This window comes from Solea senegalensis, linkage group LG5, assembly GCF_019176455.1.
Source record: "Solea senegalensis isolate Sse05_10M linkage group LG5, IFAPA_SoseM_1, whole genome shotgun sequence".
Taxonomy (NCBI): Eukaryota; Metazoa; Chordata; class Actinopteri; order Pleuronectiformes; family Soleidae; genus Solea; species Solea senegalensis.
Genome location: NC_058025.1, coordinates 22,061,056 through 22,078,199, shown reverse-complemented (window position 1 = coordinate 22,078,199; position 17,144 = coordinate 22,061,056). Strand labels below are relative to the sequence as shown.

The window sequence follows — 17,144 nt, the reverse complement described above, 5'->3', positions numbered from 1 at the left end:
TATGTCTAAAATGAGACAAAAAAGTCATAGTTTAGTATGTCCTCCAAAATGTGACAAAAGTCATAGTTTAGTATGTCCTCCAAAAGTTTAGTATGTCCTCAAAAGACACCAAAGTCATAGTATAGTATGTAGGTCCAAAATGAGACAAAAAGTTAAAAATCATAGTATAGTATGTTCCAAAATGAGACAAAAATGTCAAAGTTCAGTATGTCAAATGAGACAAAGTCATAGTTTAGTATGTGTCAAAATAAGACAAAAATGGTTAGTATGGGTTGAGACAAATGTCAAAGTTCAGTATGTCGTCCATAAAGACACCAAAAAGTCATAGTAAAGTATGTCTAAAATGAGACAAAAAAGTCATAGTTTAGTATGTCATCCAAAATAAGACAAAAATGTCATAGTTTAGTATGTCGTCCAAAAAGACACAAAAATGTCATAGTATAGTATGTCGTCTAAAATGAGACAAAAAGTAATAGTTTAGAATATAAAAAGACACCAAAAAGTCATAGTAAAGTATGTGTCCAAAAGAAAAAAGTCATAGTAAAGTATGTCTAAAATGAGACAAAAAGTCATAGTTTAGTATGTCCAAATGTGACAAAAAGTCATAGTATAGTATGTCGTCCAAAATGAGACAAAAAAGTCAAAAAAATTCATAGTATTGTATGTCGTCCAAAATGAGACAAAAATGTCAAAGTTCAGTATGTCGTCCATAAAGACACCAAAAAGTCATAGTAAAGTATGTCTAAAATGAGACAAAAAGTAGACAAAAAAGTAATAGTTTAGTTTAGTATGTCATCCAAAATAAGACAAAAATGTCATAGTTTAGTATGTCGTCCAAAAAGACACAAAAATGTCATAGTATAGTATGTCGTCTAAAATGAGACAAAAAAGTAATAGTTTAGAATATCGTCCAAAAAGACATCAAAAAGTCATAGTATAGTATGTCTTCCAAAATGTGACAAAAAGTCAACTACAAGTCACAGATTGGAATATACTTAGAAAAATGCTCATGCTGTGCAGTCACCCATGTAATCGAGGTCTATAAATGACTGACAGGAAGGTAGGTCGTCCAAAAAGTCTTAGTTTTGAACTATTGTTTTTAGAAGCTCAATGTCTGTCAGTGTTTCCGCACTTGCCAATATGACGAACAGAGGCTTGTTGCGTGAATGGGTGAAGTCTGCCATCTCTGATTGGCTTGTTCTCATTAATGTTATGGCTGATTGGTGACACCCACTGGTCAAAGCAGACCATGCAGATGTTTTATTGTGTAAAAGTTTAAATTATTAGAATGAGAAAGTAAGTGAGTAAGATGTTCCCGATGTTACACTCTGACCCTGGCTCACATATTTGACTGTACATGGTCCTATGAGCAAAAAGTTGTTTCTTTTGCATAAAATAAACACAAATACCATGACAGAAAATGTGTCATCTGGTTAATTCCATAACACTTTCTTTAATTAACTTACTTAAAGAGTAACACTTACATTTTACTATTATTTGATGCGTAAAGAGAATCCTAGCTACTTTGCGAGACCCTAATTGAATATTCATTTGCAGAAGGGACAAGAATGACACTAATTCAAATCCTTTATTCATTTTATAATATAACGCAGCTCTATGTTTAATAAAAAATAAAGTCCAAAGTGTGCCATTTATATTTACTTCTTCCAAAAGCACAAGAAGAAACCACATTTTATTAGGTTTACTTCCACGGTAAAATCTTTAAATAACACAATTATGTGTGGTATGAAAGTGTAGTGCAATAACGTTTACATATTACCAAAATTATATTCAAAAAAAAATTAAAATACAACTTGGTGACTTGGTGAAGTGGAACGATCCAGTATTCCCTGTTTTTAACCTAGAACAGGAACCAGTCCAGCAACTCATTTGTTTGTCCACGCCGATCCTTCTGACTACCGTGTTGCCATGGACACGAATTGTTCAGCTGGGGTATGACACTGGTGTCCATCCACCGTCTGTAGTCCATCCACTGTCTGTAGTCCTCTGCAGGCAGACTAAGGAGTATTGCATTGGACCGTTGTTGTCATTTGACGTCACACTTCAGAAGAAAAATTACCTGAGAGTCTCAACATGTTTCCCTGTGGGTAAAATCATTTCAACATATCATGACGGAGAGAAGGATTCTCAAAAAGCTTCAACTATGAACAAAAAGAAAGACACAAAAAGTGTTTTTTATCATCAACCTGGAATTATATGGACACAATTTCCTGCTTTTTTCCTATTGTAGGGATTGATTTCCACATATGATCCACTGTAGATTCACACGTGTATAAATCCTCTGCTTACAGTAATTAGATTCTATTTGTTAGCAACTTCAACATGCGTGATAAAATCATTGTAGCTATCTGCTCATGTTAAAAATAAAAGTAAAAAAACGAACAAACAATCCACTGTTGATTGTGAAGGTCCCAGCTGTTCATTTGTGACACAGGTCAAGTAGGGTTGGCTGTACAGGTGTTGTTCTTGAGAGCACCAGAGAAAGGCAGCACACTAGAGTCCAGACCTGGAGACCTGCAGCAGCATGATGTCAGTCTTATAATGAGCACAGGTAAAGAGTCAAAATCTAAATCCATCATTGCAGTCCATCAACTCTCCTTAAAGACAAACAGGATGTCCTCATCTGTCCCATAGCTCCGCCGAGCCTCCTCAAAGTTACTGACACTGGTGCAGCACACCCCTAAAACACACACACACACAAAATCAACAAACATACTATAATATATATATATATAATTAAGTCCTTTGTAAAAATCTAATTTAATCTAATCTAATTCAAATAAGACTTAACTAATGGACAATTTAACACCATCTCCTGTTATAAGATCACTTCACTGTCAAATTGCAGGCCTGCTCGTGTTTGTGGTAGAGCAAGTTTAACTGGAAGGCTGTGGGTCTGATATCCAGCTCCATGTGTCGACATGAGTGAGTGAGTGAGTGAGTGAGTGAGTGGCAAAAGTGTAGTGTAAAGCAGCTTTGAGTGGTCGTCAAGACTAGAAAACACTTTTAAGGTTTATCATTTACCAGACTCAGGTCAGCTGAGGAGGTGGTCTTTAATGCACTGTTATTAAATAAATTCGACAATTAATGTATAAAAAAGAACAAACAGCTAAAGGTCCTTTGAGACTATAATACAATCATTAAAAAATACATTCATAAATTACTTTACCTGTTATTCACTAATCAGCAAGTTAATATCAGGACTGCTGACATCATCTCCATATAACATGTGTATTATATACCACGTGCATTATATACCACATGCATTATATACATCACGTGCAATATATATATAACGTGTATTATATACCACATACAATATATAACATGTGCATTATATACCATGTACATTATATACCACGTGCAATATATATCACATGTATTATATACCACATACAATATATAACATGTGCAATATATACCACGTGCATTATATACCATGTGCAATATATATCACGTGTCTTATATACCACATACAATATATAACATGTGCAATATATACCATGTGTATCATATACCATGTGTATCATATAGCACGTGTATTATATACCATATGCAATATATAACACGTGTATTATATACCATGTGTATATTTACCACGTGTATTATATACCATGTGTATAACACATGTATACTTTGAAAAACAATAGCTGCCCTTTCCATTTGTCCACTGATTCTGTGGTGCTAAAGAGAACTAAAATGTCAATAATCTGTCGGGCTGTGGTTTTCTAGGTTTTATGTTTAATCCCAACACTGTGAGGCCTCTTTCAGCTTGTGCTCTGGATATACAGTATATACATATAAGATGACTCACTGTCAGAATAGGCAGGGTTGTTGTAGAAAATACAGCCTGTGGTCCTGTTGAAGCCACACACGACCACAAAGTGACCCTGGTATTCTGGTTTCCTGCAGAAACACTTCTGACCCACAGGTAGGAAGCAACAGTATTTGACAGGCGAGGAGCACAGCTCGCATGTCAAGATGACAGCGTTGACCAGCACTATGGCCACGTGGCCCTGCTCCAGGTGAGACTGGATTTCCTGAACGGTTACTGAACTGTAGAGAGATAAAGAGCGACACATTTCACTTTACTTTGGGTCAAATAAAAACAGATGGCTTTGTCTAAGTGAATGACATTTAACAGAAAACTCACCATTTCCTCACCACAACACCCTTGCTGTCAGCTTTTGAGAAGAGCTCATTCACTCTGTCTTCTTCTGTGTCAAAATGCTTCTTATAGAAGGTCTACGAACCAATCCAAGACACAAGAGAGACAACATCACACACAAATTCAAAGACAGTTAAGGCAGGACTTGAAGCTCAGACTCTATAATGTACCTGATTCCTAAAACCCTTATCAACACCCAGAGTCTGTGTGCAAAAGCAGTGTTTGATTCCTAAATGGCACATGAGGTACGCCAGGTCAATCGTCCACACACTCTCTGTCAGCTTCAGCTCCCAGCATGCTCTCTGAAACTCCTCATCGAGGACTGGGTGTAAGTACCTGCAGGATTAGACATCAGACAATCAAACTGATTTCTTCATATTTTTAAGTGTGCAACCACCTGACTGTATGAATTAATGCTTTTCATTAACCCAGAATGAGCCATTAATTAATTAAATTCTTTGGAAAACTAAAAAAAATTAAACAAATACACATTTGAAACATCACAATAACGAGAACCAACAAAACGGAAACAAAAAACTATAATAATTCCATTGTTCTGTGCAAAAGGAGGAGTTAGTTACTGTATTATTATTATATCGTACAGACAAATGCTGTTTTATAGTAGGTGTTACAGAAGAGCCAGGAGATGTTGAGTCTAAGAATAAGGTAGTTCTGAAGGCAACATGGGTCTAAACGAGAGGACAGGCAGACCAGGCAAATGTTTGGGGGGCCCCCAGGGTATACACTTTCAATTACTTAGAACCATGGTTCTCAAACTGTGGTATGCGTACCGCATACCACAGAAATACTGTTCTACTGAAAATACCAAGGTATGTGACTGGAGTGGAGCTGAGGACTTTGGTGAGGAGAAAATTAAACAAATAACAAAAAAGAAATATATAAAATAATAAAAGATTATTAGAATTAAAGTCACATTATCACTCGCTGCAGAGGAGGATGGTGAGAGAGCAAATGATCTTATTGGAAATAAATCTGCTTCCTGTGAAATGTCTATAACTGACTTTACTTTGATGCCACCTTTTGCTGCAAAGAACAAGCAAAGGCAGCACAACATAACAACTGTTTTATGTGTTCGTGTGTAAGGTATTTAATTATTTTGGTGTGTAATAAAACTAGTGTGTATAGTCTAGGTTAGGTATAGTTTTAGGTTATACATATTTTTGTTTGATCAGCACTAACTGCATTTATACGGGTTTAGGGAGTACAGGCATGTGGGTGTACCTAATAAAGTGACACGTGTATACTGTGCACTTACTTCAGGACCATCTTGGAGCAGGCTAACCCACAGTCCCAGTGGTACAGCTGCCGAATGACGGGTACATTCAGCAGGATAGCATCATCTGAGAAAAGCCGTGGTGTTATTATTAAGCCATAACAATTGTTATAGGTATGATAATGACATTGTTATTAATCATAATACAAAAAAACACTGTTTAACTTCATCAGTTCGTGACACTTACCTGACATTCTGTTGTATACTTCCGTAGACAAGCAGCCAACTAGCTAAGCCCAGGCTGGCTGCTCAGTCTTGTTTACAGTATAGAACAGGGTTGAGTTTCCTCATCGATGCTAACTATAGAAACAGCTGCGCTACTGAAACTTTAGCCGCCAGGCTAACCAATCAACTCCTGTTTTCTGTGTAAGCACTCACACAGCGAGGCTGGCTCCTCCACACAAACACTGCGAAGTGATCGTGACACTTGTGGGATAAAAACAAGGAACATATAAAAGCTATTTTATTTTGTTTCAAAGCTGCCGCTCCCACAGTACCTGCTAACGCGGGTTGTTTGCTAATACACAGACCCAACAGAACCTTCGTCCTAAGACGGTTGGTAAACAGCTTAGCGTTGTATTACCGCCATCTCGTGGACTGGAGTGCGGATGAGGGAAGCTAAGCTTTGCCCGGAAAACTAAAATTGAAATTGATCAGATGAGATTTTTGTTAACTGAAATAAAATAATAACAATAACTGAATGAAACTGAATTGTGTGTTAATGAAACAGACTTGAATTGTTGCTAAAATGTGCTTAGTTTTCTTCTTTGTAAATGAATTTCATACATAATTATTTTGGGTTCATATGAAGTGGATTTATTTTTTCCTCTGCCAGCAATTTTGAAAGATTTTATTTGAAACCGTATTACAATATTGGACATAAGGTTATGCAATTGGGTTGAGTTAGTTCATCTAATCAGTCGTTCCCAAACTTTTCACAGTCCCATACCCCTTCAGACATTTGACCTCCAACCATGTACACCCTATTCCTGCACACTTGAAAAAAAACTGTTTGTCTTCGTGTACCCCCCTACATCACTTTGTGTACCCCTGGGGGTACAAGTACCCCAGTTTGGAAATCACTGATCTAAGTGTCTAGTCTTTTATTGGTTTAATTCACTTTTTCTCCAGTAACTGTACATGTACACATTCTTCACAATTACACTTTAAACCGGGTTTATTCTGGTTTTTAAATAACATTGAATATCATTTTATTTTTTTCCCAATCACTGCAGAAAAATGTCACCATGTTGTCGGCGTTACTGAGTTCCATAGGTGGTCCCCATCGACACCTGTGTAACAGACAAAGAGATGTCATAATGGATCTTAAGAAAGTATTGTTTCAGTCCATGTTAATTGTATCCAGCAGTAACATACTGTGTGTATATATATATAACATGTGTGTATTCATGTGAAACTGATGGATTAGTTACTCACTGACTCGGTATCGACATCATCATCATCACGTAGGTATTTGATTTTGTGTCTGCTGTAAAGTGCTCTTCTCGACGTGCATGTCAACACGAACCAGTCACAAACCAAAGGAACCTGAGGTGACATTATTTTAACATTCTGCACATGTTAAAATAACACATACAGAAAAGCTTGACGGTGTGTGTCCATGCTGCAGGACTCAACACGTCCACTCACCAAACTGAGGAACGTCAACGCTGCACCCACGTTGACTATCGTGGGTACAATTCCAAACTTCCCAGCCTGTGTGATGAAAGTGTCACCATGGGGTGTCGTCAACACAGACATAATAACACAGACACTCTGATCAGGACATTCGTAAAGAACACAGATTTAATCCTCACTGTTCCAAATACAATGACGTCAAAGCGGATCCCATATGCTTTGATTAAGGTCCTGGTTTCTTCTCCAGCTGAGGTTTTGTAATACTTGGCAAACCTGAAATCAATGTTCATTCGTTCAGTTTTGTCAGCTTCATCCATTTAATATTAAAACTGTGTAAAAAAAAAAAATAGCATCACCTGAAGTTGTATCCGGGGGCCGCGTTTCTGTTGGGGTGTTTGTTGTCCAGACGACGGAAAGTATACTTGGGCTTACACTTCCCCGCCCACCAGTCCAGGTCACAACTCCAGTCTATAATAATACCAATGACTCCACCCTGCAAATAAAGACAAATAGGAGACGAGTATGTGTTGTAGTGGATATATAATGGTGGAAACATGGTTGTGATATAAAATTCTGTGTCTACCATCACAGCCAGGTCTTGGAACTCCTCTCCAGCCTCTGAGACGATGTGTTTGAGGCGGAATATGGGACAGTAAGGATCTGTGACGTGATTGAACTCACACCTCTTCAGGTACGAGGAGTTGATTTGTGGCATTATGTTTCTTCTGGTGGAGGAAGGGCAGAATCAGAACGCCTATCGTCATTACACACCTGTGCAATGAAAGTTGTGTATACATACAATCTAAGAACAACAGTCAGTCAGTTAAAGAAGAGAGAATTATGTTATATGATTACAGGAAATATAAAGTCAGTATCGCTTACTGCACAGTAAATAATTATTGCTCTGGTTTTGGAAGAATTTAGTTCAGTTATTTGACAGCATGAGGACAGAAACTGTGCAAACATTTGAAGGAACAGGTCTTGGAGGTCCAGTGCGGAAGAATTAGTGACATCTAGTGGCGAGACTGCTGATTGAAACAGACTGAGAAATCCACTGTGTTCCTCTCTTTCCAAAGTGCATCAGAAAGCTACGAGCAGCTAAAGTCTGCTCCTCTCCTCATGCCTTTCTCTCAACTTCAGATACAGTGAACTGACCTGTGAACCTTGAACTTTGGGTATGTTATGCTGTTTTTAATCAGCACAGTGAAGTTTTCTGCTGCAGCCAACAATGGACGCCTGTAAGAGACAGAGAAACAGTCAGCATGCAGTGAACCTGATTCTGTATTAACTTATGAATAATACAAAAGTGCATCAACTCTCACTCGGGCAGCTTAGTGTCTAATTCGAGCGGGCACCATGAGAACACCTCACATGTCTGGAGAGTGGAAGAATAGTTGACACACAGGCCTGTTTGTATACCTGGATAGAAAACAAATGTTTTGTCACACAGAATCATTTTAGACACATTTTAGCATTTAAAACTATCATGAAAGGCCTACCACTGCCCCGAGGATCACTGTGTCCCACAATACAGTCACAGTCATCCACACATGTCGTTGACGGACTTGGAAGCTAACGATATAGATAAAAAAGAGATAAAAAGGTCAGTGCAATAATTAGTAACACAATGAGGCAGCAACGTCACTGATCTGATGTTCATGAAGAAAACTAATCTGAATTAAAGAAAGAGGACTAAAATATACTACTCAAGTAAAAGTTCAACTATTTTGATAAGATTTTACTTACGTTCAAGTAAAAGTACTAAAGTCTAAAAATTTACTCAAGTTAAAATTCCTTGTGTCGTGCCAAAAGGACAAGGGGACACAAATCTCACATGAATTGTTTTTAATTAAAGGCAAAACTTAAAATAAAATTAATAATAATAAATAAATTAAAGTGCTGACAAAATAAAATATGTAAAAACATAATGTATCACTCAAAATTGGTCAAAGGTCACAAATGCTTCAACTTTCTCACTCACTTAGGGACCTTAATTAGCACCAATTCACCTGTCCTCATTATTCACCTGTCCTCATTACTCACCTGTCCTCATCATTCACCTGTCCTCATTATTCATCATTCACCTGTCCTCATCATGTCCTCATCATTCACCTGTCCTCATTATTCACCTGTCCTCATCATTCACCTGTCCTCATTATTCTGTCCTCATCACTCACTCATGTCCTCATCATTCATCTGTCCTCATCATTCACCCTCATTACTCACCTGTCCTCATTATTAATTCCCTGTCCTCATTACTCACCTGTCCTCATAATTTACCTGTCCTCATTACTCACCTGTCCTTATCATTCATCTGTTCTCATCATTCATCTGTCCTCATAATTCACCTGTCATCATTCATTCACCTGTCATCATTCATTCACCTATTCTCATAATTCACCAGTCCTCATCATTCATTCACCTGTTCTCATTACTCACCTGTCCTTATCATTCACCTGTCCTCATAATTCACCTGTCATCATTCATTCACCTATTCTCATAATTCACCTGTCCTCATCATTCATTCACCTATTCCCCATAATTCACCTGTCCTCATCATTCATTCATCTGTCCTCATCATTCACCTGTCCTCATAATTCACCTGTCATCATTCATTCACCTATTCTCATAATTCACCTGTCCTCATTCATTCACCTACCTATTTCATTCACCTAATTTCACCTGTCCTCATCATTCATTCACCTATTCTCATAATTCACCTGTCCTCATCATTCATTCTGTCCTCATCATTCACCTGTCCTCATAATTCACCTGTCATCATTCATTCACCTATTCTCATAATTCACCTGTCCACATCATTCATTCACCTATTCTCATAATTCACCTGTCCTCATCATTCATTCACCTGTTCTCATTACTCACCTGTCCTTATCATTCATTCACCTGTCCTCATCATTCACTGCCAAAGTTTCCAGTGTGTGGTGTATTATTATTTTTTAATTCAGGCCAACATTGTTTTGACTCAGTAACGGATATGATTTAAAATGTAAAAATGTAATTACATTATAATCAGGACAAACACAGGACAATGGAAATGTAGGTTAAGTTAATTCAGAAAAACAATTTCTTCTCTGTACAACTCTTGACCTCATTCAGTACATTCCCCTCAAAACCACACGGTGAACGTCATGATTATGCTATAAAGACAGTTATGGGATCAGAAATGTCATTGGGATTTGTGCCGTCCAATTACTGATGACATCATATTGACCTTTGGATCAACTTCAACAGATAAGGCAGTAATGAAAGTAATAAATAAAACATGTAAAGTTACATAAATAAACATCAGGTCATGTCCATCACTCACCTCAGGACAACGCCACTGTCTTTGCTTTGGGGTCACGACCATGTTTGTCAACACAAAGAAGGAACCTTCCCCCTGAACGACATGTACAAATGTAGTTTATGTCAAATTAATGTCAACATTTTTGCTTCATTTCACTTCAAATAATGTCTTTAAAAAGTTTTTAAAATTTTGAAAATGTTCATTATCAGATTGAACATGTAACATTTAGATTTAAATGTAACAATTAGACCTAACATTTAGATTTCTGGTTTAGAATAATTACTGAATGATTTCCACAGCCTTATAATAAACCATTTATAATAATAAAGTCACGGGCAGCTACTGCTAAGTCCTCCAAAATCACGCCATGCCATGTTTCTACGGACAAACCTGCAAAGGTCATATGCCACACACACACACACACCACTAATGATGATTTCAGATACCTGAGGAGGGATGACATAGTCAGCCACGTCCCAAAGTTGAGGCTCCATGTCAGATACGTTGGTGAGGGCAAAACCTTTGACTTTGCTGGTGACGCTGCTGATGACAGAGTCTTTCTCCTGATAGGCTTTCTGCACCACACACACATACCTGCAGGTGCACAGCAGTATTTCTCTATAACAACTCATTAACGATCTACCATTAGTTTAGAATTTGAACAGTGATCGTTTTCATGACTTACCCCACTACATAGAGCACGACCAGGATCTGTGTGAACCTGAACACACATCCCACCCCGATGTGGGGGATAACCAGCGTTCTTGGTGTTTCATAATCAAACACATAATGCAGACAGTCCTGACAGCAGCCCATCGCTGCACCGCTCTCCTCTGAGAAATAATGTGACAAGTGCGCATACAGTAGGTGCACATATTCAAATGGTTGTATTCAAATCATCCAACGAATATGTCTTTAAAGTCATAAAAGTGCTGGACTGTGTACAGTGTAACGCAGCGGTATCAAACCTGGGGGCCGATGAGCGTCTAGTCTGGGCGAGAGGGAGTTGGTCTAGAGAAAAAAGTGGAAAAAACAACTGTTTAGTTATGTGAGTCAATATGAACTTAAAATTATAACATAATGTTGGGGATATTTGTAGAATTTCAAAGTGAAAGTGCTTGTTTTGGGATACAATAAAAATGTATTTATGGTGTAAAATAAATCTAGTAATTAAGTAAATAATTATGTGGACTACAGTAATTTAAACACCAAACAAGCTTAACCCAGGTTTAATGTATGTGATCATTACAACTGACGACTGATGGCTAATGTATTTTGTGTCATATTCTCCTCGCTGCGTTAAAAGGAGGAAGATGTCAGGGGCCATGTTTTCATTTCTCTTGACTCTCTTGAATTTAACATTATAGCCTTCTATGGCAATGACATACAGCACCAACATTACTGCACTTTCTTCTGTCTGGTCTGAAGATATTCATTGAATGTAAAACAATGGAACCTTTGATAGATCCACTCCCCACACATTTACATGCCACTTTCAGATACACTCCCTTCTGAATATGAGCATGAGCCTGTACTCACAGGAAAAATGATGAGGGCAAACGTTTGTGCATTTATTCTAAAGCATTAACGCATTTGATTTAATATTAAATCGACTTATGACGTCATGTTGGAGGAATATGAAGAGCATGAAAGCAGGACTGGTTAACAGTCAGTTTATTTTATAACACATGATGACTCTCATGAACACAGGACAGATACAATGTCACTTTGGTCCAATAGTTCCTCAGATACAGAGTTAGTATAAAAGAACACAGACACTTTGGCATCTCATTGGTCACTGGCACAGATTGACTTTAATATTTTCATAACCAGCCTCATTCAAGTTTATTCTACTCATGAAGACAGAAAGTCCACAGTACACACACAATATACAAACCAATATTTGTTTTTCTTTCATCTCATTGGACACAGTGGACACAAAGACATCCCAGTTCATCAATAACTGCTAATTATACATCATTATCTCGTGATACAGTCATTATGTTTAGTGTTTCAGTGCTGATTTTTCAAGTATGATATAAAGGCATCTACTATTATAGTCCATATAAAACCTAGAATGGCAATCAGTAGAGCACCTTCATCTGTCAAGGCCCAACAGTCTCCTTGAATTCAATTAAGCTTAGTAGCTAAGTCAACCCCTTGTTCTGTCCCCATATTTGAATTAACACCAAATTCTAATGGATTTTTTTCTGGGCCCAAAAACCAGGCCTCCAAGTTTTGTTAAAAACAAACAAACAGAAAAAAAAAATCAGTATTTCTTCCGTAACTCGTCTAAGGGCTGGGTCATCATTTCTGCAGAAGCCACTGTGAAGTTCCACATCTGCCTGTGTCAGTGATTCTGGTTAAACTAAAACAAGGCTCTGCATCAGTATAGTATTCCATCTTACATTCCTTTTTAGTAGTGTGGATTTGCTTTCTATGTCCAGGTATTCTTTGAATGCTGAGTGTGTGGGCAACAACAGATCTACTCACATCACCATAAGCAGGTTCCCATGCTTGCCCCGTTGTCTTTGTTATCACTTCTGACCAAAACAAGACCACACAACAGAACACCGTCCACTAGACTGGAAAGTGTTGTGAAAGCATGTGCCGTGGGTGTGTACAATTCAAACGGACTCATACTGCAGTCGTCTGTGGGCTGATGACAACAATTATGTCACGTGGACCCTAGTGGACCTCTGCTCAGACACAGCTTGTGGAAAGTATGACCCCACCCTTGCAAACAAACCAACAAACCTCCTTGGCCAAGGTCCAAGGTCATGAAACTACAGTGAATTCGAAAACAGGAAACATGTTTGTAGTGTCCAGTTGCCTTAAAGTTTACTCACATCAGGCTTTCTTTAACTTAAACTGCAGGGGCCTCATGTATAAACAGTGCACACCCACTAACATTTAACGACACTGATTTCAACACACACAATGGAGTGTCAAAAACTGTCACTGATGTATGTGGACAAAGTGACACGAAAGGACACAAAGGAGGGAAGAGACCTCTGAAGTCATTTTCCTAAAGAGGAAACTTTACTCTGGACATAAAGTTTCTGTTGATGTGACACGGTGGTGTCACAAACACAGCAGCCTGACATTTTCTTGGGAACATACCTCCAAAATAAAATATTCTCTTATTCTTTTCTCGTCAAAGGTTAATGCTTTGATCTGATGCTTAGTAAAATCTCTTTCCTTTCATTTTTCTCCTTCTTTGCAGCCACATTGGCCGTTGTTCTTTAGGAAATAGGGGTCAGTAGAGGGTTGAAATGATTGATAGTCATTTACATTTTTGGGACAAACTGGGGCAGACTGTGCTGCTTGTGCACACGCTCTCAGTTTCATTTTCACTGAGACTTCATACATCTGGATTATTTCATCTTTCAGTATAAAAGCTACACAATCATTTGTACATGAGGCCCGAACGTTATCAAAGTGTCATTGAAGTAATGTCCCACTTGAAGCAAAATCTGAACCATGTCCATTTAAAGGATTCGATCCAACAGACCTAAAGTAAAAACATCCACAGATTTCAAATTCTGCTGAAATCAAAGTCAAGCCCTCCGTCGTGCAGGTTGCCTTCGTTTGCGTTGTCAAAGCTGTTCTTCCCGTGGATCTGTTTGAGGTGCTTACGAAGAACTGGCTTATGAGCGAACACCATGTCACAGTAATTGCAGCGGTGAGGTTTGTCCCCACTGTGCAGGTTAAGATGATCCTGTAAAGAACACTTCTGGGTGAAGGTTTTGCCACAGATTTTACACTGGAAGGGCTTGATGCCGGCGTGGACGCGCATATGTCGGTGCAGATTGCCTTTTTGTGTGAAAGTCTTTCCACACAGGAGGCACATGAAGAGCTTGTGCATCTTAAGATGGTTGGCATAGTTCTCCAGCTGACGAAAGACCCGCGCACACTTTGGGCACTGGTGGTACCACTGCAGAGGCTTGTCGTAGTTCCTCTGGTGACCACTGTGTTTCTCTGCAGGAGGTGACGGAGGAGGAGGAGTGAGCGGGTATCCGGCAATGCCAGCCGGAACTGGCATCTCGCTACTGCGACTGTCCACCGTGGAGTTGATGAGGGAATGCTGGGGCTCAGGAGAGCTGAGGGCTGCAGGCGGACTGGTGGGGAAGTGACCCGTGATGGAGTTTTCTGCTACATCAGACACTGACTCTACCTTTACTATAGTGATGTCATTCTCCATCATACCCTGCCTTGGGTGTCTGCCTAAAATCTGCAGAGGAGACGTGGGTTGTATTATCACATCGTCATCATCATCATCGTCGTCATCACAGTCATCTCCATCATGGTCATTGTCACCAGTGTTGTCATCCTCAAGCTGCTCTACCTCCTCCTCCTTCTCATGAAGAACAGACTGCACCTGAGAGTGCTCTTGCTCCATCTGGATCTGGGATGAAGAACCCTCCACATTCTTCTCCCGCCTCTTACTCACATCCGCCTCCAGCTGGCGTGGAGGAGCCTGAGGCTTGATGAACTTACTGAGGGCTTGAGTGCACTGCTCCACAATGTGACCCATTTGAAGGAAGCTGGCCACTGTCAAATAATGCACCAGCTCCAGCTCTGGAAACTCCAGCTGGCCTGTGTAGCAGGACAGGAGCAGCTGCTGTCCCACCTCCGCCTCCTGCATCATGGAGATCTGGACCTCCTTGGAGTCCTGCTGCAGGATGAACTGGTCTCTTAAGAAAGAAGAGCCGGCAGCAAACACCACTTTGTGACCAGGGACCTCCAGCTGGTTGATGCGCACAGTGACATCACAGAAGCGTCTCTGGTGTCGTAGAAGGTTCATCTTCTGCAGCATGGAGTCGCCGAAGGTGGCGAAACGGAACTGCAGGATCACCTGGTTCTGAGCCATAGTGAAGGCCTGCAGCAGCAGCAGCAGCAGCGGCGACACACCTGTACAGAACAAACACAGAGACTGTGAGCTCTCCTTGGTTTCTATAGCTACACCTATATGCACCTTCATTTATATAGCACTTTTCAAGCGCTTTGTTCATTTGATTCAAACTACTGTCAAATGAGTTCACATAGTGCTGATCAGTGTATACAAGACCTCATAAAGCTACGTCTATGAATCAACACAGTTATAACCTGTGCAGAACGAGGCCTGGTATTGTCCTGCTGAAATAGACAAGGATTTTCCGATGTCATGTTGACAGGAACATGTGTCCAAAATTCCAGAAATATACTGTAAATATAAACCTCTGCACTGATACTCCACCATCACACATTCCATTGATGTTTGGACAGTATGTTTTTCCATCTTTGGCACATAGCATCTAGCGTCCACTTTTCTCAAACTGGACGACAAGCTGAGATGTGGACTCTGAGGCTTTTCTATTCTATTTACGTAATACAGTTTCAGGTTGAATTTCTTGATGTGGTGGTGGACTGTGTTAAATGGCACTGATTTTGGAAGTCTTTCACTTTTGTATGATTCAGTACCTCCTGATGGTTTGATATTCACGCATATTTAGCAACAGTTTCCGCCCTCATTGTTTTCCTCTTACGCTCCGAATGCTTTCACAATATTACGTAATATAGATGTTGAAAGACCTCAATTGTTTTCGATCTCTCACTGAGAAACATTGTTTCTGAACTGAATGTGAAGCTGTGGGTTGACTTACCATTTTGTGGTAACCCCTCATACTTGCAGACAATAAGCCTCTGGTAGATACACATTTTATACCCCGTTTCATAACCCTCACCTGTTAAAGAGTTACTCGTGTAACCTTTTCAGTCTTGCAAACTGTCACAACGCTTTTGAGTGTGTTACATCTGTCTCACAAACACATACACACACGTAGACATCGTTTTCCAGTGTTTACAATTCGAATGACAGTACCAGTTCTCACCGCTAGTGGTGGAAGTTTTACATATCTTACCTACAGACAGACAGTGCAATTGAAACAAGTAAGTTTGCACTGACTCTTCGGTGTAACGTTAAGCATTAATTGTAATTTTCAACAGCTGCAACAAATGTTGTCAAATTGAATTTATCTGAATCAAAATGCTTTGCTGGCATTAACGGAGCGTAATCTCCGGAGCGCTAGCTACAGCTCATCTACCTGTCCAAAGGTGACAATATCGAGCTACAAATGAGGGAAAAAAGGCCAAACCGCGTGAAGTAATGCTCACAGGTGAACGCCGAATTACAGTTAATAGTATTATCATTTCTACTAGCTATAATGTCCCTGAGAGTTTTAGATTTAACAAGACCTTTATTGAAAATATTCAGATTCTGGTCAGAGTTTGGTACTTTTAGCAGCCCGAGCTAACTGTACTGTCAGTAACAGCTTAGCTCCGCAAACGTTAATACGTGACATTCTCTCTTTTGAGGAAAATGTGTGTGAATTGCGTCTTTTTCTGTGGGTTATACTACAACACTACGGAAACTGCAGATATCCGTGCTTAACTTTAGCTGTGTCTGAGTTCACAGTATCGTCTCCTTAGTTTGGCCTAGTGATCCACACTGAACAGCACTGACAATCACAACAACACTGGAGCTAAAGAACTCACAGGCTCCTGTACCTTTCCACTCTTGCCGACATAATAAGTACAAGTTGTTATTGACCTGTCAACTGACCAGTGTCGACGAATGAAGGTTTATAAAAATTATAAAGACAACACTGAAACTGACCTGTGTGTGTTTCTGTTGATGGGGGTTGATTCTACTTCCCCTTTGGTGTTTACTGGTG

General features: G+C 39.4%; 3 protein-coding genes across 3 annotated transcripts; all 3 read right to left on the bottom strand.

Annotated features, from left to right (window-relative positions):
- Positions 1–2,415: 2,415 nt before the first annotated feature.
- On the bottom strand, positions 2,416–6,036 carry gucd1 (guanylyl cyclase domain containing 1). Its single transcript, XM_044025270.1, has 6 exons — positions 5,671–6,036; positions 5,466–5,550; positions 4,360–4,525; positions 4,175–4,266; positions 3,836–4,077; positions 2,416–2,701 (listed from the first exon to the last, which is right to left on the bottom strand). Exons 1-6 carry the CDS (start codon positions 5,675–5,677, stop codon positions 2,610–2,612), a joined length of 684 nt encoding a protein of 227 aa, XP_043881205.1. The 5' UTR covers positions 5,678–6,036; the 3' UTR covers positions 2,416–2,609.
- A 1,107-nt stretch (positions 6,037–7,143) lies between these two features.
- Positions 7,144–11,433, bottom strand: LOC122770109 (P2X purinoceptor 4-like). The gene is made up of 10 exons (XM_044027094.1): positions 11,397–11,433; positions 11,114–11,261; positions 10,875–11,022; positions 10,450–10,521; positions 8,621–8,693; positions 8,444–8,540; positions 8,277–8,357; positions 7,705–7,846; positions 7,478–7,614; positions 7,144–7,394 (listed from the first exon to the last, which is right to left on the bottom strand). Exons 2-10 carry the CDS (start codon positions 11,242–11,244, stop codon positions 7,232–7,234), a joined length of 1,044 nt encoding a protein of 347 aa, XP_043883029.1. The 5' UTR covers positions 11,245–11,261; positions 11,397–11,433; the 3' UTR covers positions 7,144–7,231.
- Positions 11,434–12,087: 654 nt separating this feature from the next.
- On the bottom strand, positions 12,088–17,137 carry zbtb26 (zinc finger and BTB domain containing 26). Its single transcript, XM_044027093.1, has 2 exons — positions 17,087–17,137; positions 12,088–15,342 (listed from the first exon to the last, which is right to left on the bottom strand). The coding sequence occupies exon 2, from the start codon at positions 15,299–15,301 to the stop codon at positions 13,967–13,969; it is 1,335 nt and encodes a 444-aa protein (XP_043883028.1). The 5' UTR covers positions 15,302–15,342; positions 17,087–17,137; the 3' UTR covers positions 12,088–13,966.
- Positions 17,138–17,144: the final 7 nt, after the last annotated feature.

Bases quoted from the DNA above. Each gene is read 5' to 3' on its own strand.
- gucd1 (XM_044025270.1), bottom strand. The intron at 4,267-4,359 runs GTACATTATAGA...ATTGGTTCGTAG, and splicing joins ATAAGGGTTTTAGGAATCAG to ACCTTCTATAAGAAGCATTT. The intron at 4,078-4,174 runs GTGAGTTTTCTG...ATCTCTCTACAG, and splicing joins GGTGTTGTGGTGAGGAAATG to TTCAGTAACCGTTCAGGAAA.
- LOC122770109 (XM_044027094.1), bottom strand. From the start codon at position 11,244: ATGGGCTGCTGTCAGGACTGTCTGCATTATGTGTTTGATTATGAAACA. The intron at 10,522-10,874 runs GTATCTGAAATC...CATGTCGTTCAG, and splicing joins ACTATGTCATCCCTCCTCAG to GGGGAAGGTTCCTTCTTTGT. The intron at 8,694-10,449 runs GTGAGTGATGGA...CTATATCGTTAG, and splicing joins GACAGTGGCGTTGTCCTGAG to CTTCCAAGTCCGTCAACGAC.
- zbtb26 (XM_044027093.1), bottom strand. From the start codon at position 15,301: ATGGCTCAGAACCAGGTGATCCTGCAGTTCCGTTTCGCCACCTTCGGC.